Source organism: Coturnix japonica, chromosome 3, assembly GCF_054131305.1.
Source record: "Coturnix japonica strain WE chromosome 3, WE-NBRP24, whole genome shotgun sequence".
NCBI lineage: Eukaryota > Metazoa > Chordata > Aves > Galliformes > Phasianidae > Coturnix > Coturnix japonica.
Window position 1 is genome coordinate 35,557,396 of NC_140665.1, and position 27,150 is coordinate 35,584,545.

The 27,150-nt window shown below is 33.0% G+C and overlaps 1 protein-coding gene across 6 annotated transcripts in view; it reads right to left on the minus strand.

The window, feature by feature from the left end:
• The window catches only part of FMN2 (formin 2), a 131,620-nt gene that overhangs the window by 90,677 nt on the left and 13,793 nt on the right, over positions 1–27,150 (minus strand). For 3 of the 6 annotated variants that reach the window (XR_014943910.1, XM_085541270.1, XM_015857765.3), the window contains exons 2-5: positions 23,170–23,336; positions 14,245–14,389; positions 13,168–13,235; positions 3,030–3,062 (exon numbers count right to left, since the gene is read on the minus strand). Coding sequence is in view for 4 of the 6 variants with exons in the window: in XM_085541270.1 (XP_085397396.1) it covers positions 3,030–3,062; positions 13,168–13,235; positions 14,245–14,389; positions 23,170–23,336 (413 nt within the window). In the remaining 2 variants the exon portion in view is untranslated. The remainder of the gene's footprint in view (positions 1–3,029; positions 3,063–13,167; positions 13,236–14,244; positions 14,390–23,169; positions 23,337–27,150) is intronic. The other 3 variants (XR_014943911.1, XM_085541271.1, XM_085541272.1) reach the window with 1 other exon arrangement.

A 27,150-nucleotide genomic window follows, 5' to 3' on the forward strand; every position in this document is an offset into this window, starting at 1 on the left:
CTCATACCCTAACCAAGTACCACTGAGTACAAGTGCTTTAAGTGTATATGTACACATTGATACACACCTATGATATTGGAAAGGACATTGCAACACTTTAATTCTCTTATCTGGAAATATGTTAAGCATTTCTTCAAAGGGATGGAACTGTGAATAACAGACTCAAATACTTCCGACTACTGGATTTCAAAATATACACATTAATAATAAAATAAAAATAAGAAATGCTGTACATATTTAATGTTTACTTTTTGAAAGAAACTAATCTCAAAATGGAGAGTAATAATGCTTCTTTCCATTCAGGTTCTTAGGAAAGAAAGAAGACAAAATTAGGAGAGAACTCTCCTCCCACCTAAAATTTGACTCTCCTCTGCCAAGTGACAAACTGTGAATGAGTGAAGTTAGAAAAGTTTCTTGTCTGGAATGGTTATTCTGTGATTTACAGCTTTCACATTTTTAATCTCTTTTTCTCAAACATCTGATCCTGCCTTCAGTTTAATGAGTGGAGAAATTGTGAACCTTAAATACAACAGTAATTCTTACATTCTTAAATATCAACAACAACAAAAAATACCTACAAAACTACTAAATGCAATGAGTATGAGCTTTATAAAAAGATATCGAAACAAGAAACAGTCCCAAAACAGCCACTAGTGATTATTCAGAATGTTGAACAGTATATAGACCTGAAGTGATGTTACAATACAAAGTCTTCCAAGATTTTTTTTTTCCTAGTTATATCCATTTACTTTTTAGTACTCTTCACTGTTTTTTGTTTTTAATTTGGGATATTAGTCACAAGCAATAGCACTTCAAGCATTTAGATTAAGTTTGTCAGATGACAGGTTTTGAAATTGGTTATGGCTAAACTGTTCAGTGACTTTTTATGTTTTCATGAAAGCAAACTTAATCATGAGACTGTAGGCTTATTTCATAGAGAATCTTTCAAGTATTCAGATTTCACAGGTTTTGAAAAGAAACCTACAAATAAACATACAATACCTGATTAACTAATTGCCTTTATTTGTTTCAGAAAAATGATGTTTTTATCTTGTCCTACTGGTGTATAAAAGCTAATATTCTTTCTGGAAAAGGAAGTTGTAACTTCCAGGTAGTGACTATTTATAAAATATATAATTTTATAAAACTATTTATAAAGACTATAAGACTATTTGTAAACTATTTATAAAATATATTATTAATACTCAGAAAATAGTTTCTGCACAAAATTGATTTTAAACATATGATTAAAATTTCACGCTTATCTTAGTTTTCGAGGTGTTCTAGAACAATCTCAAAATTAAAAAGCAGCAGCTAGAAAAGTGCTAGAAAGGCACTTAAAATAAATACGGTGTGATCTTGAATCTACTTTATCAAAACTAAGTCTTCTATACTGTCTGAATGTTCTGAAATTGCACTTTGATCTGAAACTCATGTATTTCAACTTGTTCTCCCAAACAAGCTTTGAATAGAAATGTAAAAACAGAATATATAAAAAAAGAAAAAGATTTTTGATGAATAGTGAAGGAGTTAACATAGACATGTTAACAAACGATATTATAACAAGGAAAAACTGTTAAAGATATTTACTTTACAGATTGCTTATGATACACTCCATTTCTGTTAATAGCTTAGTGTTTGTAGTGGCAGCAGTTTTGTTGAAGATCTTCATTATAAAAGATGAATATTCTATTATCTCTGCAGTTCATCACCTAATATCTCCACTGTCAGTCATCCACAAACACAGAATTAAGACCTATAAATTCTTCAAAAGACAAGACTATCAGAAGAAATATAATGCCAGGATTTCTAAGGCCACACAATTGTTTTAAGTTATTTATGAAAAAATCCAGTTTCCCCAGACTGTAACTCTCTTAGGATCCAATTTTAAAACTGAAAGAATAGTCTACCAACAGTTATGCAACAGATACAGTTTTCCAATTCAAATCGAATTGGAAAATTTATTATTGCAATTAAAAAAAACAAAACAAAACAAAAAACACACTGAAGCCAGCAGGATTAAACACAGTATTAAGTGGTTCTGAAGATGACAGCTCAAGAGTTGACTGCATTAAAACCTAGTTTATTCAGATTAGATTAAATTTTTCACAAGAAAATGTGGTAGCCCTTTAATTCTGAAATGCAAAATGAGCCTAGAAATCAGCAGTATTTATACATTGTATATATACAAGATAATTTACTCCGTAGATCATGAAAGTTTCTTCAAGAAAAGTGTTTTTGTTTATATTTTTCTAAGAAGACAGCCAAGTGTCACGATTAAGGAACTGAAGAAAAGAAACAAAAATGTTTTGATGAACTAAAGTGTCTTGACTTCAATCTCTAATACCATGTCTCAGTGACATCAGGAAAACTGTCTATTTCAGTCTTACTAACGTACTGTTATCTTGTTATGTAAGTATTACAATTATATCCAGTTTCTCACATAGAAACACAAAAGACTTATATGGACATAGAAGACTGCTATGAATGCCGAGAGAACTGCATACTGCATTGATCCCAAACTTATTTGGTTCAAAAACAGAACAAAATCCATATTTATATGCTTCCAGAATCATTCTAGATGCTCTCAGGCTAGTTTCATTAGATTATTGCCTTTCCTACAGCATGAAGTTAAAATACTCGTGAGATTTTTTTTTTTTTATTTTTTTTTAAATCCTGAGTTTTATCCAAGAAACATAACACACAGCACATTTCCACCAATAAGAAAGGAAATTTGAACAGGCCAACCAAACCAAAACAAGCAATAAACCAAAACAAACAAACAAACAACAAAAATCCATGAGTGATCAGAACTGAAAATTTGATCATTCATTAGAAGAGCAAGCAAGAGAGAATTTTTGGTATAAATGTAAGATGGTAAAAAGCTGTTGATAAGAACCTGAATATCATGTTAAAAATTCACATTGTAAAAGAAAGTTCATTTTTCAATCCAAAGTACAATTCCACTGCAGAAACCTACGGGTTTTAAAAGCAATATGTGGGAACTCTGTCTTGCCTAGAGTTCTTACCCAGGACCCAGGCACTGTGGAACAGTCTTCTTTCTGTAAAGAAAGAAAGAAAGGTGGAAGCTTAAGCCTTTCTTTATCCAGATGAATTGTGTGAAAGCTGTGAACAGGAAAAAAATTTAAAAAAAAAATAAAAATCCACAGGTGTATGAGTATAGGATGTTGCTCAGCATTCCTCAAACAAGTTCTAAACATTCCATACGCAATGTATTGGCTAGATCTGGAACAGCTGACCTAATTGTGCTTCTGTTGTAATGATACACTTGTGAGCATGCAGTATCCAACAGATACTGCTGGCTGTGTAAAAGCTTATGTACTTGAATCTGCACACAGCCCGTACATTACAGCCAACTCATTCCAATCTTGTCATGTTCGTGAAGACGTGCATTAGCAAAAAAGCTGATCTACAAGGATAAATTTAAAATTTCATTTCATTTAAAGTTTCAGATCACAGCTACATCTTCTAATGAGCTGGATTTCTCAGATGAAATAAAATTTCCAGGCAGGGAAACAAAAAACTGCAAAACATAGCAATAGGCTAGATCTATTTCTAGAAATCTCCTATTTGTACTGGAGACTATATTTATTGTCTCTATATATAGTTTCCAGTATACACACATATATGGCATTCACTTATATGTATTATGAACAGAGGTAATGTGCCTTTATCTTCTGACAATAAACTGAGTGGCAGTTCTCAATGGCAGTTTTGTAACATCTGAAAAATAAACATCTTATGCTACTACGAACCCAAAAGTTGCATCACTTGCTGATCATTTTCAGCATTTTGTTGCACAGAGTCGTGATATTTCCTCTACGTGGAATTCATGTCTAAGACAGGATTATACATTTTACTTAGCCTTTTTTATTTTTTCCTCCTATTGTTTCTCTGAAATTTCTAATTGTGTTGCTACCTGATTGCATACATGCTCTTGAAACAAAAGCACAAAAGCAAGACTAAGATGACAAAACAAAAGATCTCTTAAGGTCTCTCAGTATGTCAGCACATCGTACTAGTAGCATCCAGTTGTATGGAACAATGTTCTTTCCAACTGACTTTAAGGAAAGGAGACATAACACTAACAAAAATTCTCAGTGCGACAGCTATTCTCAAAAGGGAAGTACTGATGATCACTTGCATTCAAACAGCACAGCACCCATCTAACCGATTCTCATGTTTCACTTAATCCTCAAAACTCATTGCAACATTTCTGTTTTACAAATGTAGATATTGGGTCAATAGCTGACAGTGAAGCCAATGGCTTCAGGGAGAACCACCAAAGGAGAATTGGTATTGGATGCTAGTTTCCTCCTCAAACTAGTAGATCATATCTCAATTGAGAAAATTTTACTGTATTGAAGATAAATGCATGAGGACAAAGGGTGTATGTTTCCACATTAGTTTAAAGCTATAATGTATTTCAAGTTACATTCCCTGTTTTCCTACAACCACAATGAAATGAGATGCTCAGGCCCCCGAATATCACTAAACAATCCAGCCCTAGAAAGTAAGTGAAACACACGGCCCAGCCTGAAGTGATTAATTTTATTTGGGTGATGTGAGATAATCTCCTACACAGAGACACAAGTGACACGCTGCAACCATTAGATTACAACAACCTACACTTTTCTGGCAGTAGGACTTTTTAGCTCTTCCTAAGCTGATGAGCTAGGACAAGCCTGTAATCAGCTGAAAAGTTATCATATCCTATTACAGATGACAAAATAAACACCCAAATAACAGAAATTTAAAAAAAATTAAAAAACAAAAAACAAAAAACAAACCACACAATAATTACCATAATTCAAATAGTTAAATAAGAAAATATAGATTTGGCAGAGAAAATGGACCTGCAACCAAAGATGGGTTCATTACAAAAGCCAACTTTCAAAGTTAGAGGTAAGAAAGCAGTTTCCTTAGATGCAATTTGTTGAAGCTTCTGTTCCTAAACAGTCATCTGAATGCCTTCTCCATGGGCTAAACACACTTCAGAGGATAAGAATCCATTTCTTTCCTGTTCCATTTTTAGTCAGTAAACTGAAGATGCATCAAAGGTTGAAAACTTTTTCTCCCTTTATGAAGTCGTAAAGCTCGTAGCTAAGTTGAAATATGACTGTAGGTTATCCCTGTGTTCTACTATAACAGGAGCCTCAAGAATTTTTGCTGACTGGAGATAGATAAAATCTTACAGAACCACTGACCACCCTAGAAGCAATGCAGTGGTCCAGTGTAATAACTGTCTTCTATACTATTTCAGGCCTGCACAAATAATTTCAAAAGAGCATACTCCATCTAGTTTCATTTATGCCAGAAAATGGTTTAAGCGTTCTGTCATACACACCAGTGTAAAATAAGTGCATAACAGAAAATAGGAAAAACAACTAAAAAACAAATCAAAACAAAAACAAACAAGAGAGGTCCATATTTATTATTTTTAACATAACCTTATTATGTCTATCTCTGCTGTGCCTCTAGGTCTCTGCTGTTTATTACAGAGACTGATATAATAGAACTGAAGAGAGAACTGAAGCATAGTTATCTATGCTACCAATCCAATTAGCAGCAGGTTCCTTAAGAGTCAACAACTTCTTTAAAAGTAGGGATAAAATCTGTTGTGGATTTATTTTAACACAAAAACCCCACAAGATACAGGGTAGAAGAAAGGAAATGATTTTCCACACTATTTTCACTATGAGTCTGAAAGTTTTTCTATATATCAAAGCTAAGAAAACCAACCACCTCACTGTGTTAAAACATAATTAAATCTGTCATAACTTGAACTTTACTAAATTGGCAAACTGAGGGAAGAAGCTGAACTTGTCTGGAATAGGCCTTTTTAATTATTATTATTTTTAATTTTTGGTCCATCTATAGATGATTCAGCACCCTGGGTAGGTACTGCCATTTATTCGACTTCATTCTGTCATTTCTGTACTCTTTATTTCCAGGAACAACACTAATTTTTATACTAGAAAGTGAAGATTCTATCGCCCAAATGCAAATGTTAATATAACCTGAATTTGTGACTCCTTCAATATCTTCAATTTCTTTTCCTGATGGTCCAATACCAGAGGAAGAAAAAAAAAAAAAAAAAAAACAGTTTTACAGGTCAAGTTTGCCATGTCCTGATATGCAAATGCCTGGAGTTTGATACTTCTACACAGTGCTTGACCTTTTTATACAAAAACTTAGCCAGACCACAAAATGGGAGACTCATATATTGCTTTTGTTTCAGGCTTCAAACAGAAATAGCAGTGAAAAAAAATGCCCTCAGCAAGAATAATTCTTTGTCAAAAGGGATAAATAATCTTCAGTGCCCTGAAATACAATCCTGCTACTCCCTAAATAATAAGTCTGGATGGAATCAGTCTTCACAAATATATCCATGAATATGCTGAAGGTAGGGACTGGAAGCCAGTCAGCTTCTCTAACTCTTAAAAGTTGGAAAGATTATTAAAAACAAAGATCTTTTGTTTCAGATGAGAATACCAAATAAAATAAATCAAAAAGCTCATCTCCAATGACTTGATTATGTTTTGAGAGTTTACGTAAAAAGATTTTGGTATGATGGATATTAGAAAATAAATTCTGTCTGTAGAGTAATATGAGTATTTGAAACAAAGCAATTGATTTAAGATATGAGAGATGTGATTTTATCTGTAATTTTGGATTTTTAATATAACAATCAACATACCTTCTAAAATGAAAAAAAAAAAAAGTATTTTAAAACCGTATTTTCTGTATAACTTTATGCCTGTCATGCATTTCTGTTTACTCACTCCTCACTCAGAAATGACAATGCTCTACTAGTATTTTACTATAAGTCTGTAAAAGAGCAACAGAGAAATACAGTCCATTCCTCAGAGTCATACAGAGGAATACAAAGGGTAACTTCCTAAAACAAGGCCTATCCCTTTCAGTCATTTATATTTTGAGAAAGAACGAGAAACTGACATATTATAGCCAAGGATTTTTAAGTTTCACCACAAAATTTCATGTAAAATATATCAGTCTTTTTTTAACCCTGTTGTTTGTGATAGAAGTAAGGAAAGTCTATAAATCTCGATCAACTTCAATTGTACTGAATTTGCAACCACACAGGTCAGGTATTATTTTTCCTGGAACTTTAAGCTTGGTGCTACTTTTCAAAGCAGTTGAATATATAATAACACAAACCTGTTTTTGTGTTATTTTTTTTTTCCTTTTCTTTCTTCCTCCTGAAGTAGAAATCATAACCAAAATGGAAAATGCAGAGTGACCACTATGCAAAATTTACATTCTGTTCTGCCATATTCTCAGTCTGCTTCATATAAAATGGATGAAGCATCTGGACTCATCCAGAAGTTTCTTAAGAATTATTTTAATCAACATTCATATAAAAACTAGGAGCAACTTAAAATAAATCTATTTTCCTCAGACGACATATTTTCAGCTCTTAAGCTGCTATGTTATATCAGAAATGTAGCAAGTAACCATAAAGAAAATCTTAATCTTTCTATTACTGACTTGGCAAAGCAGTAAGTACATACTAGTACATATCACAGATCCATCCCTGGAGATGAACAAAGTCCTAAGAAACGCAGCCAAACATCTATGCTAGTCTTGCTTGGGGAAAAGTGTTGGTGGGGGAGAGACTGAACAAAATGCCCTCCTTATGTCTATTCAGCCCTAAAATACTCTATGATTTTTATACTATTTCACAGCTTTAATTGAGGTAGCTTGCCAAGTATCTAAGTGGAAAAACAATAAAAAGCCATTCAAATTTAGACGAGAATAGGGGTAAAATATTTTATAATGAACATTAAGAACACAGGATTAGAACAAAACTACTTTTAGTCTCACTAGGATCAAGAGGAAGAGTGCAAAAAATATGCTATCATCTCTTCCCAAATACCATATTTTGTTCTTTTAAAAGAAGCAAGTAGTGGCTTCACGCAAAATAGTGGAAGCCTATCAAGGATTGTAAAGTCTGGATATGATTCAAAACATTAATATTTGTCCAAAAAAATCAATTGTCTTTTTTCTTACCACAGAGGCTTGATATATTATATTCCATTTTATCTTTATTTAAATGCAGAGCCTGTGATTTATATTCTATGAACGTTTAACAAATACATAAAAATAAAAAGCATCATTTTTTATCCTCTCCAACATCAGAAATAAAAAGGTTCAGAAAAGATTCAGGATAATATCTATCAGCCTTCTAGAAATCTTGAAGACTATACCAATCAAATGTGTTTACAAACCTGGACTAATAACCAACATTAACAGGAAAAAAGTACCTTAACAATGACAGCACAAAACTTTCTGAATATTCAATATTTCATAATTGCTGTTATATTTAGGATATGGTCATATTAGCTTTGGGAGATACTCCACTTCCTTAAACCTTGGTCAAATTTAAATACAGTAGATGTGAATACCCTTTACAGGCTAGCTTCTTAACTACCAGAAAACCACCACTTTCAGGCCAATAAATATGTATTCTCACCTGAGAGTATTTTAAGGATTCCTCTGTGAATGATTTACCAGTGCATTTCATGCTCCTTCAAAAATACTTAACTGCCATCTAGTGGCTGAATAAGCAGACTTCTTTATGGTGTCTTTAAGGCTCTACACAGATCTTCCCACAGTTCTACCATTTCTCCTTATGGTATCACCTTTCCTTCAGGGCCATTCTGACACTAGCAGAATCCAGTTCTTTAAATACAAAGCTCAGCTACAGGTCACATTGGAGGAAGAATAGACAAGAACTCACACCTTCACTTTAAATTATATTGGGGTTTCAGCTTGAAGAACAGAACAGTCATGCTCAGTCAATAATTTCATACTTTAAAAGGTTAATCTATTTATCTACTAGAATTATAAAACAAACAAAAATTCTTAATGCTCATTAGTCTTTCTATAGCAAAAACGAAACAACTGGAGCATGTTAAAGCTGAAGAATAAGTTTAACATTAAAAAAAGAGAAGGAACTCAACAAAATTGGAAACTTCTATATAAAAACAGTATTTCATGAACATTTAAAGACCAAGCATACCTGATTTCTGCTTATCACATCTGGGAGATATATTTTACAAAGATTAGATTCCCTTTTACTGCCCAAGTAAAATGTTTTGCACTTGCACAGTTCCTATGACTCTATAAGTGAAGTATCTACCAGTTTTCTGTCATTTCTTGTGCCACACGAAATATGACTTCTTTCCATACATTTTTGATAAAGCATAATTTATTCTTAAAGCTAAAAAGAAAACACCTACGTATTCTTACTTGCTTGAAGTGAAAATACCCCAAATTGTAACATTACATATTGAATTTAAAATTAGAGTAAATTGCTGCACCAAACATATACAAACCTAGACAACGTTGGGAAAGATTAGAATTTAAAATAGCTTTTAAATTTTTTTCCTAGCTTTTTGTTTTCTGTGATTGGGATATGCTGGCATTAAGTTGTAGGGACGTTAGATTGATGCTTGTTCTTATAATAAGATTTACAACTATTTGTGAGAACACAGATATTATAGTATTTAAACTGTAAAACTCAGTGGGTAGATTTCATTAATGTTCGGTTCATACAGTGAACTTCTAAGACGTTTCCTTCATTTGAACTGTTTTCTCATATAAGGCCATTGCATCTTCTGAAAATTCATATTTTTGTTCTCAAGAAAGAACATGCAAATTGAAGCTGCATTAAAAAAAAAAAAAAAAGCCACAACATTGGAATTTTTCTCTTATTAGCACTAAAACTTTTTTTCCCTCCAGTTCCTATTGAACAATTACTAACCAGTCTCATCTACAGCATCTTTATCCAGATGAGAGCCTTGTTATATAGAAGAAAAATTGTATATTAAAAAATCCACACCCTATTTTATTTGCTACTGTAGAATCACTCCCCCATTTCAGGCAACTCTTCTTTGCCTCATCTCTAAGAAGAACCTTTCTAAGCTTTCAGTCATAAGATTGAGTCACATTCCAAGACAAAGTTGAGCTATGACATTTTATAGTAATTAAAAGTAATTCCCAATCCAGCCAATATTTTCAAATATTTTTAAAGTAGGCTGATTACAGATTTATTTTAAATTACATCACAACCCTTTTTCTAATATTAGTAGGCAACAAAAATCAGAGCATCCCAGCAGCTGCTATTATTACCCAAAGGAATTATAATGGTTTGTAGTTAAAGACTAGAGTAAGAAAAAAAACTCCCCCTGAAAGGTAGAAAGAGAGGTTTCCATCAAAGCATTGCAGTAGTTTTTAAGGGGATGATTGAAGAATCAGAGCTATAATGTATTCAAAGGAGAAGGTATATTCAACATGCTAAAACATATAATGTAATTTAAGGCTTTTAAGGCTAGAATTATTTCCCCATGATATTGCACCAACAAGATCATGCACCATAAATTTTTAGTGCCCAAGAGCTACCAAAATTATATTTAGTTGTTACTATTTGTTGAAGTACATGGAATTTCTAAGAGTATAATTTTGGTTGGGGGATTATTTCTTGGTAGAAATTAAGTGAAACAAACAAAAGCAAATAACTGAATTTGAAATGCTACAAGGATAAGACTGGTTTTTGGTTGGCAAATTTTTCCACTGTAAATGTAGTTTAAATACTCAGTATAAACTGTAATATAACAAAAAAGCTAGAAATCAGATGTGAGACAGGAGACCTGATATCTTCAATAGAACGTAATTCACTGCATTGAAATTCTGACCATCACATACACATAATCAGGACTTGCTTTCTAAATTTCTGATGAGTAGGCATTTATCACAGATGATGCGATGCAGTTCAGGCACAGATTATCACAGAAATATAAAATGCTTCAGTAATAAGATGTGTAAAAGAACAAGAAAATTAGGTGACTGTCAAACAGCATATAAGTTTTTGGTTCTGTGATGTCTTAGTACTCAAGCTCAGCTTTTATGTGACAGTTTAACAATTATAAGGTTTTTATTTCCTGTGTGTTACAAATCTATCAAATAAAGAAAATAAAGCAAAGTAAAATTGAGTTAAAAAATAGGGAAAATTGCAATGGTACCATGAAAGATCAGGAGTGCAAGAGAGATAATAACTTGGCTCTTGCATAAAAGTACAGCTGCCAGACTGAAACATCAGGTTTGAAACTCAGGTTTCTCAATGAGAACATTCAGTTGTTCTCTACTTTTTTCACTAAGGACTTCCATCTAACAAAGATTTCTCTATTCTGAGAAGACCATGTAGACATTGTTGCTTTTCTTTGACAATTCAAAGCTTAAACTTGAACTGGCTGTCATTTTACCTTGTTTTCCCCTCTGCTTAACAAATCCTGCATTAAAAGTAAGCATTCTCTTATCATCTCTTTTTTAAATCGTGACTTTTGTAAGTAAGCTGGTTCTGACTGAACAAGAGGAGTCTTAAAACTTTAGGAAATTAGACCAAAATACAGGATTGGGTCTAACATCATAGAAGGAAGAAAACGTTCAAGATACATTAAAAAAAAAAAAAAAAAAAAAAGGTCTTAAAATGGCAAGAAAGTGCTAAATCTGTGAAGGGAGTAAAGGGCAGAGGGGAAGGGGACAGCAAGGTGACATGCACTTTTAATTTAAAAGCACTTGCAGTGAATTTAAATTAATGGGATTATAAGCAAGATAAATTATCAACGTGTTGCACTTGCATTTGTTTCTATGTCAGTACCAACCACATCAAATTATCTTTACAGAATGTTGAAAAACTTCAAGGAAATGATTAGGGAAGTTAGGAAATTTGAGAGAAAAAGAGTTATCAGATTCAGATTTTATGCTAGGTCTCCCCTTCTTTGTTATCACCTACTTGGATAACAGCAGCCAATGCTTGCTTCCTTCAGAAGTAAAACTTACAAACACACTAGATAATGAATTGATAGGTCTCTAAAAGAAACATTTCATAGCATTACATCACATTAAACAATAGTAAAATGTTATTGTAAAAACTATAACAAGAAGTAACTGACTACAGTACATTATTCATCTCCAAACGTGATAAAGGAATTAGTTTTACCACTGTGCTCCATATATATATATATATATATATATATATATATATATATATATATATATATATTTAAATAAAATATTTATCTTTTGTTTAATGTTTGCATATTGGATATTTTCAACTGTTTGGGACAATACAGAAACACTTTCACCCACGTACATTTTCTAATATTAAGGTTCTTCCACTCTGATTTTTAACGTAAAACAGAGAGAAGACATAATGCAGCAAAAACTTGAGAACACTTCTTGTCAATCATGCATACAAATATGATCATGCATACAAAGTGTTTATTGCTGTTATTCAGTGAAATGAAAAATAGTACAGAATGGAAGAAGTTCGCATTATTGAATATGAAATGAATTGTGAACAAGAGGGATGGAGATCTCAAACAAGATAAAGTAAATCAGACAACATAAGTGACTGATGCAGGATAAAAAAATTGCCTGGTACAAATATTGCAATGTAGAATAATTTTGTGATATAATTAACTAGTGAGTCTTTAAGCATTCCTAAATATGGAGAGATGAAAATTTAGGTAACTGACTTGAACACTTCAAATGTCTGGTAAAACTAAACCACAAATAAAATCCCTGTTTGAACCTGGATTAAATTGGCAAGCCTAACAAAGAATAGTATGTATTTTGTTAGACATTATTTTCTACATCAAAAACAAATTCAGTGATTATTTTTACTAAACACAGCCATTAATATATAAGAAATGGCTGTAACTGAGGAGAGTAGATAGATCAGATCTAACCCTCTATTAAAAAAAATACTCTCTGCCACCATTAGTCACATAAACTTCTTTAGATTAACTAATATAACCCAACCTTCTATTTCTAAGAGATATCATTAGATCGCTGGAATAAAGAATTACTTCTGAGTGAAATGAACAATAATTTGAAAGTCAGTTTAGGTAGGCAGGAACATTTAATCTCTGTCCCTAGATAAACAACGGTGCTTATGAGGGTTTTGAAAAAAAATTTAGATTGAAGAGAGAAAACTAAAGTGTTTACATTTTGAAAATTCATCACACGAGACCAGAACTATTGCATAAATGACCAAAGTACAAACTTGTATTCTACAAAAAGACTGGACAACTTAGAATGCTTGCGTCAGGATCTTACCTGTACCTGCTGAACATCTTCTATCTGTTGTTTTCCTGCTTCTAGCACAGTAGATTTCAACTCTGATTCTGAAAAAAAAAAAAAAAGCAATCAAAACACCCACAGATCATATATACACACACAATTCATTGATCTTCTAAAATAAATAGTAAGGATTTAATGACATTCTATATTTCAAAATATCTTTAAGTCATCATTCATCTAGACATTAGAAACATAAAACTCCTTGTTCATTTGCACTAGCCTGCCATGCTAAAATCTCAAAGTAAAACAAGGAATAAAATACTCCTCCTTTTGTTTTTCAAAGTCAGCCACTCTGATTGCATATCCATTACTCAAGTATCCAAGAAAAGCAAACCAAAGTCGATGGCAATGAATTCAGTTACCACATATGGCAGCGTTCTTATTGAATACAAAATAAAATAATAAGTTGTTCATCAATAAAAACCTTAACTACTGTAATAGTCCAGTGCTGGATCATCCCACACCCTGAACTGCATCAGTAAGATGCATACATTAACGTTTCCTTGACCAGTAATAGAGTTGCTTTGGTAGAAGTGTAAAAGTCACTGCATAAACAGAATTATATAGAAACACTGCATTTTTTGTTGGCATCGCTTATTTGCTTGTGACTGCATCAATAAGAAAGTATTGCCATAATAAATAACGTCCATGCAAGGAATACTTTGCTCTTGTGGTCTCAAGAAATGGACATCTGAAATTAACTCCACCCAAATTGTACATGAAATACAAAGAGATCTGCTGAATTGATGACTCAGTTCTTCAAATTGAGGGGAATAAATGGAATGGTAGGTAACTGAACAAAGGTCACAAGACCTGGTAAAATCTACTAGTCAGCAGATGCCAGGTGCATATCTGGATTGCAAATAAACATACATTTTTTGCTAAATATTTTCTGCTAGATAGCATGAATCTAGCTGTTCTGATGCTAACCCAAGATCTTCTAATTCAGATTTGTTAGAAGTTAAGATACTGACTTTATAACTTGGATACTAAAAGGCAGCAGTTTTTCCCTCAATGTCTTATATATATCATATCTACATCCAAAAAGTATACCTGCTTCTGGAGTTTTAAGTCGTTCTTCATCTGGAGGTTTGGGTGGGGGCCACGCTGATGGAATTCTCCTTGGAAAGCTTCCTTCGATATAATCTGATGAGTGTGTAGGTTGGCTAACTGCAGCCCAAGTATAAAGCTGGTCTTGCTGTGGTCATTTGAAAAAAAAAAAAAAAAAGATCAACATATTCATATATAAAGACAATATCAAAATATCAGTCTTTGTTTCCAACACAGAGTTCATGTGTCAAGGCAGGTTTCTTTTTATACTCTCCATCTTGTGCGAAGTATTAAAATAAACCTATACGGAAAGAACTGTACATTCTGATTTTGAAATAACATCTGTTAACAACAGAAAAACTAATCTTGCTTATCTACATGCTCAAAAAGAGACTCTACAGTTCAGCATTTTTAGAGTGTGCAAGGAACTCCAACACTTTTTCTCATAGAGAGAGAAGTTTCTATCCAGCATGGCAATACTAATTTAAATGTGGCTAGTTCACAGCCCAGAAAGGAAAAAAAATATTTTAATTCGTATGCTATATATTTTTTTTATTTTATATTAATAATAATTAATAATATTTTATTGCAAATATATTTATATTTGCAAACTAGAAAAATAAACCAAATTTTCATAGGATTCTTTTAGAATAAACTGAACAGATATGTTTATTCTCTACAACTCTGCTGATCTGTTGCTTTCATTTACATTTCTGTTCTCATAGAGAGACAAATAAAAAGGTAAGTACACTTTTAGAAGTAAATTAAAGTGTTCTTAATCATCTGGTGTCAGATCCAAACACATTTTTCAGTAGCTTTGAATTTTATCAATTTTGTATAAGTAGGAGACATCCAGACTCTCTGATAACAGGCTGAGCAAACAGTTACCAATGATTTCAACTTTAGAAAAGAATAGCTGATCACATTTAAGTAGTTTTAGTTGCTATTCCCAGCACGCATCAACAAATACACCTTGAGATCAGATATTTTTAATACTATAAATCCTACAAAAAGCAGTCCAAGCAAGAGCATGCATGTCATAGCATTTGGTCTGGAATTATGCAAAATTCTACATAACTAGAAAAATCAACATATAGGATAAACATTATGATAACCCTCAATAATAATTTCTTTCAAAGATCACATTTATGATCCCTGCTTTGCACTCCTATGTTAGTTCAATATCGGTAACATATTTTGCTACATATTTCATCTTTAATTTTAAGCTTTCTTTTTTTCTTTTACATAGATCCTAAACAAGTATAGGACATGGGAAGAGAACAACACACATTTAACTTAACTTTCTACTCCATGTGACTAAGCTTCTATTTCTTTAAAAATAAGTTGCGATAAGAGTGGTACAGCTTTTTTCTACTCCGAACAACTTAGAACAGGCAAATGCAGGTTAGAAAGGAAAAATTCTGCAGCAAAGATAGCGGAAAGCAGTTTATTAGATCTTTCCAGCATGAAAAACATTAGAAGAATCCAGACACATAAACAGTCCTTGAATAAAGGCAAAAATAAAGATTTTTATCCATTTATACAATATCCTTTTCTAACTTGCTATCCAAACATGCATGGTTAACGCAATTCTTTCAGTAACTTGGTACTTTGCATTTATCCAATTCATACAATTTTTTTTATTTTTAGAAGATAAACATTTTCAGACATCAGCCTAAATTTCAATAACATGGGAATAAAAGGGAGAAGGAATGAGAGAGAAGCCTGTGGTTACTGTATAAAGAAAAGGAAATGGTGCTAAATATTGCTATTTCTTTTTTGGTGCCATCTAAATCTCAAAAAAATAGGAAAATATTTCTGAAACAAACCATAACAAAATATTGCTGCCCACTGTATTGCTTAGAGAGACACAATCCAAGGAACAAGAATCTGTATAGACAGTTATCTGGATAATCACAGACAGTTTTCACTGCGATTACATTTAGGGACATCGAGAAATAAAAAATTAAAATGTCTATATAATCTACAATCTATTGTCATAATATAAGTAGAAGACAAAATATTCCCAGGCATGATATTTCAATATCTTGAAAGATATAGTATAACCTTCTAAAAAATAAACTTTGATGCAAGATTAGTCTACCTGAATTTAAAAACAAAACAAAACACAAGCATCATATCTCCGAATAATGGTACAAGTAGAATACATTATCAGAATAACATAATATGAAGTACCTGTGTTTCAGCTAATATAATTTACAGCATATAAATTATGAACAGTTAAGACATCAGACATCTCCATTCTATACACTTAAACCTTGGTTACTATAGAAGAATTTTTTTATTTTTTTTTTTATTGCTGCTCTGCTTGTTTTGGAATTTCTCATTTTCTGTTATATACAAAGAAAGATGAGGGAAGAGTCTGCAAAGTAATAGATATTTACAGAGACGTATGACATTTTGAAAAAATGATTGATTAAAATAAAAATGCATCACTGTTCAACACATATAAGGAAGGTATTTAACACCACCTGGTTACAGACTACTTGCAAACTTAAAAACAGAATTTCTGCTATGAAAATTCCTTTTCATGGAAAGGTAGCCTGAAAAACTTGCCAAGCTGATATTCTAGAAATGGCACTGCAAATGGGAAAAAAATCCTATCTTCACTTCCACACAATCCAAGACACAAATCACTTGAATGTCCTAATTCTTAATCACTCAAGATACTGTCAAAAAATCTCTTTACCCTTAGTCTTATCTCCTTCTCATTCAATATAGTAACATATACCTTTTTTTTTTTCTGAAACCTATACACCTACAAATTTGCATGATTATTGGAAAATTTTGATAAAGGCTATATACAGTCAATTCTGTGATGCTGAAATACTATTCAAGAAAAATGAACAACAAAAAATACAAATAAAGTATCCATGTTTTGTTTTTCAATTAATAAATATATTATAGGGATACATAAAACTACAGACTTTCACCTCCAACTTCTTCTGTAACAGTTCCACAACAGTTTTTACTATGTATCAATATAAGCACAACAAATTAATTCTCTCACCTTGATCAAGCGTTGAGTACATCTAGAATTTCCACTTTGTCTTGCTCAATCTCCACTATTAAAGAGTACAAAGTACTGCTTTTGGATAAAAGAAATAACCTTTATACGAAGAGATCCCAGTCTTATCTATTTGGACTCATTTCTGTGCAGACATTTAGAGCTTAAAGCTCCCTGAGTCCAGTGCACTAAATGCCATGTCACGTGGACGATTCTGGTTTTCACATGTCCTTACACAGCACTTTCCTCTGGCTCTTAAAAGTGCGGAGCATTTGCACATGGGTGAGGCAAACTGCTACAGGATCTGATGATAACTAATCAATAGACAATTTACCATTTATAGTAGGTAATGTTGAGAATAGAACTGTACAGTCAGGTCTATGGATTAACTCACTCTCTTCCCATAGCTTAAAACAAGTTTTCTAAGGTAAGAACTTTTCTGAGAGTTTACTTCCACATTGCATGCAAATGTTTGCAGCACTATCTTCTTTACTGCAGATGGAAGATAAATATTTCCATTCAGAAAGTTTAACCATTCTAATATACTACATATATATTTACCTTTTCCTACTGCATATAAGTAGTTAATTTGACAAGCAAGGTTTTAGTTTGAGAAATTAGAGCCAATCCACCTTAGAATGCTCTTATCAACAGGAGACTGTTTTATTTTAAGCAGCTCTTAAAATAAAGAAATCAATATTATCAAGAAAAGGACAAGTGGTTTACTTTTTGATGAGAAGTTTAGTAGCAAAGCTCCATCTATCCAACTACTGTCAAAAAAAAGTGCAGCATTGAATGCAGCTTCTACTACCTTTGGCTGTTTTAGTGAACACAAATGCCTTTCAAGGCAGACAAATCAGTAAGTCAGTCAGAATACTGTAATATATGGCTGAAGTAGCATTCTATTCCCATGAACTAAATTTGTGACTGAGCACTTCAGTTATTCAACTGACTTGCTTCCTTTTAGAAAACTAAGGTGCTTCAGCAACACACTTAAGGAGTACCTCCCAAGCTCCACAATCCATGAAACACTTCTTTCCACTGATAATTTAGAGGAGATTTTAATCTCTTCAGTAAAATAGAGCAAACTTGTTGACAGCATCAAACTTTGTTAATGTTTCAGTCCTGTGTCCAACAGATAAGAACAGGGAAAATTGCCTTGGTTAGGGCTACCATGGGAAAACATGGTAGTTTGAGATTTCAGCAACTATTCTTATTTAATTTCAGAGTTATTGTCCTGGTCTTCCTGTTACACAATTCTGGTTTTAATATAGCTGGAAAGATTGAACTTCTCTCACAATGAAACAGAAGAACCTGAAGATCCGTTCTCCTTACACATGAGACTCAAACTTCCACGTGGCAGACCACATTCCAAAACCACTAGCATATCAGCTGTTTCTTAGACCACCTGGATATGTATACTTTCTCATTCACTTTCTGAGAAACTTGTAAGTTGCAAGAAGCTTCATCACAAGTTGGTTTCACCTACATTAGTACAGTTCTGTGGTTAGTCTGATTCTGAGTAATATGAATTTTCCAGGGGAAGCTGTTTAATCAGAAAATTTATTTCACCACAATTTCATTCAAAAGGGCAATATATTACCACTTAAAACCTTCCTCTTGAAATTACATGAAAAACAAAAAAAATGCACAAACAGCAAACATAACAAAAAAAATTATTTTAAAAGTTGCAATTAAAATTTTAAAAAGGAAGCAAGAAGACAATGTAATACTTCGGTTCAGTGAACATCCAACTGTCTTCATGTTACTACTCCTCAGAACACTCAAGAGTTGTTTACCACAAAAGACAAAAAGTTTCTTAAATTATGATTGGGCAGCAAAAAAGGAAGAGGATTTAGGAGGGGTATAATTTAGCCAAACCCAACTGCCACGGTAACTACGTGACAAACAAAGATTAAAACAGCAGATCAAAATGTCTTCTCTGCTCTATGCCACAAATTTTCTTTGTTTACTTAATTTATCCCCAATATACTATTTTCTTTGTTAAGAAGCAAAACAAGACTACTTGAAAAGTGTGTCAGGAAAAACAAACAAACAAAAACAAACAAAAACAAACAAACAAAAACAAAACAACAACCAAAAAAACCTAGCACAAAACTGCTACAAGGGGAAAAATTATGCCCATATCTTAAGACTGCACAGAATGACCTGGAAATTATGGTGTAGGAAGTCAAAATTAAGAACCAGATCTCTAAACTAGTAGTAATTTGAACAACTGGATAAAATGCAGACAAGTGCCAAATACAGTCAGAATTTGCTAATAACGGTAAAACTGAATATAGTTGCCTCACTTTGATAGGAGAATGCCAGCTTTTATTTGTGTTCAAAAAGGTTCAAATCTAATATATTTTACTCTTTACTGATGGCTGTCCAAATTCAGCCATGTTCTAGCTCCTTTAATACATCATTAATAGACCTCCACTGAAAGTTGTGATTCTATTAATGTCTGAAAAATTCCATGGGATGTGTTCTTGCCAAAGATTAACTGCTTAGCCAGCTAAACCTTATGTTGAGCTCCAATAAGATAATATAATGAGGTAACATCCTAAAAAGATACACTTATTTGGTAAGTCAGATTATTCAATAACATACAACAGTCGTTGGGACTGTCAGTCTTCCACAAAGCATTAGTTTATTACATTCCTTTCAATCAGAGGGTATATTTGATTTTCTTTTGATTCCCCAGGAGCACTTTTCAAAAGTCACAACTACAAAAAGGAAGAAACCAGGCTACAGTAACACAAAAAAATTAATAATTATTAGAAGTACATTCTTTGAATAGGTTTTCCTTAATCTATCACTCTAAAAGTTTTGCATTCATCAGATTGTTGTTTTGTTTTGTTTTTTTAATATACTTTTTATTTTCTTTCATAAACAGGCAGAATGACATGCAGAAAAGATAATGTGACATTTAAGAATTCATGACACTCATTAGCCAATAATTAGCAGCCCCTCTAAGGGGCAGGAAACCAGCAAAAAAGGCAATATTTCTAGAGAACAAATTTGCCATTGTATGTTTACTTATTCTTCACCATTATAAAATAAGTAGATAGAAAAAGCTGGAGTGAAAGCTTCCACTGTTGCTCAACAGTAAACATCTTAAAAATCCCAATCTGTCTACTTCTGTTAGTTTTAGAGCTTTGCTCAACTTTTATTTTTCAGACTAATCTTTTATTCTGGACATCTGACAGATTTTTTTTTTCCTCCCCCAAACAAAAAGTTGACAAAAATAGGCCAAGATGGAACAACAACAAGAAAATATCGTAGATCTCAAGTTTTTGCTATTTGGATTAAACTTGAAATTTGACAAAAAGATCACCAACATTTCCAGAATATGTTATTTCTTACCATCATTAAAATCTATCCACAATGAGACCAGATTAAAAATATCCTCAGCAAAAATTTTACAAGATCTGTTATCTGTCTGACGATTCATGCTTTCATTGCATATTCTTTGGTACTTTCTTTTTACCACACAGTAACAAAGGAGAAAGCAACAGTTCCATATGGAAACACAAAGCAAAAATACAAGTGCAAAAAAAAGCAAGAGTTGTGAAACACATTAAAGTTTGGAATATCCTAAGAGAAAGAAAGAAAGAAACAGTTCTCCGCTGTGTTGCTGAGAATGCAGGCAGAAGTTTGAATATTTGCACAAGAGGGAAAAACCAAAGGTGGCTACTGGACATGAGTAATCAAAAAAGATGAGAATATAATCAGTGCACAACTGCAAATATCTCAAGCCACAGGAGTGTTCTGCATTAGCCAGGTTAAATTAAGCATGACTTTGAAATAATCTGTTTACATTCATTTCAGACCATGAGAAATAGATCTCAGAGCAAACAAAACTTACCAAATTATTTTCATAAACTGTAATCACTTTTAAAAGTCTGTGGGACCACATTAAGCAAAAGAGGAATAATGGATTTTATTCAACATGAAAAGAAATACAAAAAACAAAGCTAAGTGAAAACTCAGAAATACATGTGATCAGTCACAAAAGGAAAAAGAAGAGATCCAAAGAAGGATTTCAGTGGGGGAAAAAAAAAAAAAAAAGGTTGGCAATCCAGCAAAAAGACATGCTGAAGGAGTGACTTAAAAGACTTTATAAGAACCAGACTACAACAAAAATCAAAACAGTCCCATGAGTAACCTTAAGGAATAAACAATCACGAGAGCTGGATGTAGCAGAGTAGGAAGACTGTGAAGTGAGGTGGTAGTTAAACCTGGCTCCAACCAGGACAAGGATACAGTAGGTTTTGCTGATAGCAGTTTGAGCTGAGTGAAAAAGGACACCCGCCAAACTGGAGGGTATCCAACATGAAACTTGAGGCAATGGCTGTTAAGCAGCACGTCTGATGAACTCAGATGAAGGAAGAGTATGGGACTGGCTATGCATCCAATTTTGGGGTAAAGTCAGAGACTATCTATCTCCTAACTCTAGATAGGTGGACATTGCTTAAGGCTAATTTAACTCCTCTGTCAATGGTTGGATCAACACTAAAATCCTGTTTGTTGCTATTTGGGGAGGATTAATATTATTTTATTTTTTTTTACCCTCCGGTAAATGTTGCAATTGAAGCTCTAAAGGAGATGAGATTAACTGAATATTTGCTAAAACCAGGAGAACTGAAAATATTTCTAAAGCTGTTTTAAACAAATGGACAAAACATAACTTGCAGTAACCTTATGAGTATGTGTAACCATAAAAGAGAAACGTTCAGATGGAGTGTGATGTTTAAACTAGTGTTATTCAGGCCATTTATATTCATACCCAAAGTTCAATTCTCTTCAATTCATTTCCCCCAAAAATAAATCCCATAGTTTGAAAATATGTTCAAATTAAAAAACAAAACAAAAAAATCAGTGTTGCTAAAGACATTTTGTAGAAAAGCTTGGTCATATAAGAAAGCATGTTTGTTTTAAAAATATATCCAGATATATTCTTTGTATGTTCCTTTTATCATCTATATATCACACTACCCTTTAGCAACATGAAAAATATTTTAAATGTCAAAAATACTCAAGTTCTCTCATATCCATTCCAATGACTTGCTATCCATATCTAAGCAAGTTTCATCTTTATGTGTAAAATAGAGACGATCTGATAAAACTCTGGTTATCTTCAGTCATGTAATTTGATGCACAGACTGACTAAAGCTAAAATTTCAATAGAAAAGTTTGCAATAATAAGTTCACCATAAAAACTCAATTGCAGTATTAAACAATAGAATTTAATCTTAATTTTGAGTTTATTATCAGAGAGGAAGGAATAGTGTGTTAGGCAGTGTCTACAACACTATCCCTTCTTAAATTCCTTAACCATATGCAAATGCCATCAATAACAGTATTGAGGCCAGACAGCTCGAAGTCAGAGATAACAGTGTGGTTGGAATGCCAGTAAATTTGTACTGACTCTTGCCCGATTTTGTATCCAATATCTTTTCAGCAGAGGAAAAAAAAAAGTCTTTGCTAGATGTGTAATTTGTGTTTCATTTAAGATGTGCTTTCACTGTGTTGCTTTTGGCTGATTTTTTTATTTACATTTTTTTGGTGAGGCAGATATTAGGTTTAAATATTGGTAGTCCTACAAAGCACCTGGATTCATACACACACACACAAAAAAAACCCCTGAAAACATACAGAGCAACATTACACAATAAGATATGAGTTATAATGCCAAGAAACCAAGTAAGCTTAACAAGGCACAAAAGTGTATTTACGTGAGATCAGGAAGTTGGCTGGCCATTCTTAGAAGGGCAGTTTTCATTAAGATGGCTAACCTTCTCCAGACCAATTGTCTCTCTCAAGCAATCATAAGGCACTGATAAATTACATCCCTCTTGGAAAAAAAGACAAAAGAAAACTTTTCCAGTACTTACATCAAAAGTGGGTGTGCTTTGCTGGGCACTCTGATTACATGGTTCTCTGAAGCAATCGGTGAATGGAAGTAAGAGACCCAGTGCAATAATACGAGAACATAGCTTTTCTGCTTCTTCTTGTGGTGCATTTTCCTGCTGGCTGAAGAGCTTTTCCAGCAGAGTTCGTCCTGCCAACACGATGACACAAATCAATAAGAATTTGTAGCTATCTATGGAGTACAAAAATCAAGGCATTGCAACGCTTATTGAAAATCTCAATGAATAAAAGAAATTAAAAGCTAATATAAAAAAAAGTATTCTGAAGAATAAGCACCTGATAATAAAACTTAATATAAAAGCTTTAATTATTTGGTCTGATCTGTAGCCTGATTAGTTGGGATGTTCAAGAAAAGGTACATTCAGCTGGCTGCACTGTGGAGCAGGAAAAGCAAGAGTTGTTATTGAAGTAACAAATTCCTATTTATACTATACAATTACTGAGAATTGAAATACGTCTTTTTTCCCCCAGGAGTGTCACACAAAGTTATTATGGAATCAAGACTCCCAGCTCTTGGAATTGCTGCTTGTTTTTTTGAATCAAAGCAATCTTAGACTTCAAGAAACTGTGCTCCAGTACTGTGGAGAAAGTCTCAAAAGAATAACAACAGCAGCGACAACAAAAGGAAAAATTGATAACCACTCAGCTTAAAATGATATTTAATACAGCTCCAGCAGAGTGTTCCAAGATAAAATGCAGTGCCACAACCAGCAAGACATTTTAGAGAAACAAAACTTTCCAAGAATCAGAAAAGCAATCCATTCCTGTTACAGGGCTGGATTTCATGATCAAAGGGTTTTCACTGATCTCTGACCAGACCACAAAAGGAGAGCATGTGATATAAAGCACATTAGAGGAGACAATGCTAGAGGTCTGAAAGATCTTCATACTCTGTATATGCAGTCAGGAAGAGACTTATTAAAAAAAAAAGTCAGTAATATATGTAAACTGCAGTACAATCGACATTATAAGAACACTAAATTACTTGATTAAGTTCTAAAACGTCAGAAGATGCCAATGTTCAAATTTACAGAATATATATATAAATATATAAATTTAAAAAAAAAAAAAAAAAAAAAGATCAGAAATAGACCTACTGGGAGAGGCAGAGGGAGAAATAAATTTAATCACATGTTTCAGAATGAACTAGCTGCGAATACAATTTATACCTAAATCAGTTTCTATAGTCTACTTTTTTCCACTTACTCATTGGAGGACAAAGTTATTTTCCAGGAAAATTTCATTACATTAATCAAGCAATTTGGTGTCATTTTGATCTGTTAAAACAACAACGAAAACCTTTTTTTCATGTAAAAATGCAAAAAAGATTTTTGTTCAAATTGTTTTATTCAAATGCAAAATTTTCAAGGCTTTCTGAAGATTTTAATTTTTTTTAAACATCTGGATGTGATTTGAAAAAGAAATTGAGATTTAGCCCAAAGTTTCTGTATTATTTTAACTTCACGTGGCAATTCAGCCAAAAATAAGCAATACAATAAAACATTAAAAGTTATTTCTAAGATTTTCCTCTTCACATCTAGAGATCTGATAATTCTAAATTATTAGTCCAAGTTTCCTAGTCTTTTATTAAACACAATGCTGTAAGGCAGGCAAAAGAGACACAGGTTTTGTTATGCTCTGATCAACTTGCTGATTAGTTTGCCTTTTCATCACCTATAGAGTGATGCGATATCTGCTTTCTGAACTGTTTGTATATGCCTCTGTTTATTTATCTAATGAATGAAGTTTTAATACTGTGTTGCTTTACATTAATCTGAAGTACATTGAACACTACACATTTCATCATTAGACTTCAAATATTCAAAATTCATGTATAGCATTATGTGCATGACATATTTTTTTCCCCAGACATTTCTATATTTAAAGAATTTCACCATTTTTAAAAGAGTCTTCTCCTGGATTTGCAGAACATGCTCCCCCACTCCACACACTTCTGCTTTAAGCTAATGAACAGGAATAATAGCAGTAAATTACAAGACAGGAAATGAAACTCTACCATCCCCCTCCACCCCCCCCCCAACCCAATCATTCTTTAATTTCTTAACAGCCTTGCTCATGATCAAATACTCTGTTAGCTGTTCATAGTCCTAGTTGGCATTTACTCAGCTTAATTTGTATAGTAATTATTATATATTGCTGCCTTTTAACAACTTTCATGGTCAGGATTCTGAAAAAACAAAGAAAACATCATGAATGAACTTCATTTCCTGTATATTACTCTGCATTACTTATGCCATTTTATCCATCTGCACTTGAAGTGTTCTTTCTAGTGTATTCTCAGCCTTTGAATACATAAGGTAGTAGAAGTTATTTAGTGATATTAGCTAAAAAATTTAAAAAATTTTAATTTTTAAGCATCAATCATTTAAGGCCAGAAAACTAGAGTGTTATTAAACTCTCCTTTGGAACAGATGCACACTGAATTAAAAAAAAAAAAAAAAAAAGTCATCAAGACAAAGGTAATGTTTTTGTCTATCTATGTTCTAACACTGTGTGCACTCCTTACTCTTTTTATGGAGACTGGAGGACAGAGACTGAAATTGAAACTTCAAAAAATATATTCAGCTTGCTCTTTTAGCACACGTTACTAAAAGCAAGCTGAAACATGTTTGATTTTTCAGTGCATACAGAAATAGCTCCTGTGTGAACAGCTGTGAAAAAAATCCCTGCATCAACATTAAAATATAATAAATTTAGAGCACTTAATGAGCAATATATTTAAAACAATGACACACCACTGATTTTTTGCATCTAGGTCTTACTATCACAATGAGCGGTCATTTCAAGTATCAGAAAAACCTCTCACCAAAAAATAGAAAGCCAAAGATATAAAGACAACAACATGGTTTGTCTTAAAAGGGGGTGAGGCGATACTCTACTGAAAGAAAGCCTTTCAGTACTGCAAGACATTATTCATTTTCATAAAGCGACTTCACCAATACTGCCGAGTGAGTCCCTGCAGTACAGCAATTCCAGACAGGACTGAAGATTTACATACAACCAGGACATATAAAAGCCACCTCTTACTAGTAAGTAGTTCCCCCCCCTTGTTAACCTCATGTTCCTCCTTCACTTGCTTTCAGGTAAAAGCCATAGTTGTCACTGCTGCGAAAAAAATTCCATCACTGAAGTCCTTCAAAGTCCTTCACAGCCCATGGATGCCAGTGGGCTCCACTGCCCTGCTGCCTCTATGTTCTCCTGCAGTTATGTCAAAGCAACCATATAAGGTGCTTATGAAGCAGAAGGCATATTTATGATTTTGATACACAGAAGACAAAGTTTATGTTTCTGTAGAGTTATAGTAAAATGTCTTCTATAACACCAGTCTCAATAAACCAGCTTTGTTTAGAACTGGAATTAGTTTGCTAGCACCCTACCAATAGTGCACATCTGGAACTAATTCAAATAAAAATGAATTTTTGACAACTTGCATAAAATTGAAAACACCAGATTTACAAAATTAATCCCTCAATCCCTTAAACAGCAAAAAGAAAAGTCGCAGATGTATTTAAGGCAGAGGTTCAGTTCCAGTCAATTTCAATAGCAATATTTTCAATACTTTCTCAACAGGTAAACATTTCTCCTCCGCCTCCATGTCATCTACTTCTTCATTTCATATCCATTAGGAAGAAGAACTATGATCTTGCCAACTCCTTTGTTACATTAGTATTTTCCCCCATCCCTGAGACTTAAAACACTATCTAAACCACAACTGGAAACAATTGTAGAACATGCAAGTCATTCACTAGAAAACAAAAACTCACAAGGCCTAGTATAGCTTCCTTTCATGCTGCCTCCCTTTCTCTAAAATAAACACAGATGTTTGCAGTCCTTGATTTTTCATTTTCAACTTTAGATTTACTGAAGCTTTATCTACTGGGCACAAGCCTAGACATAATCAGAGATTCTCCTCTGCTCTCCTT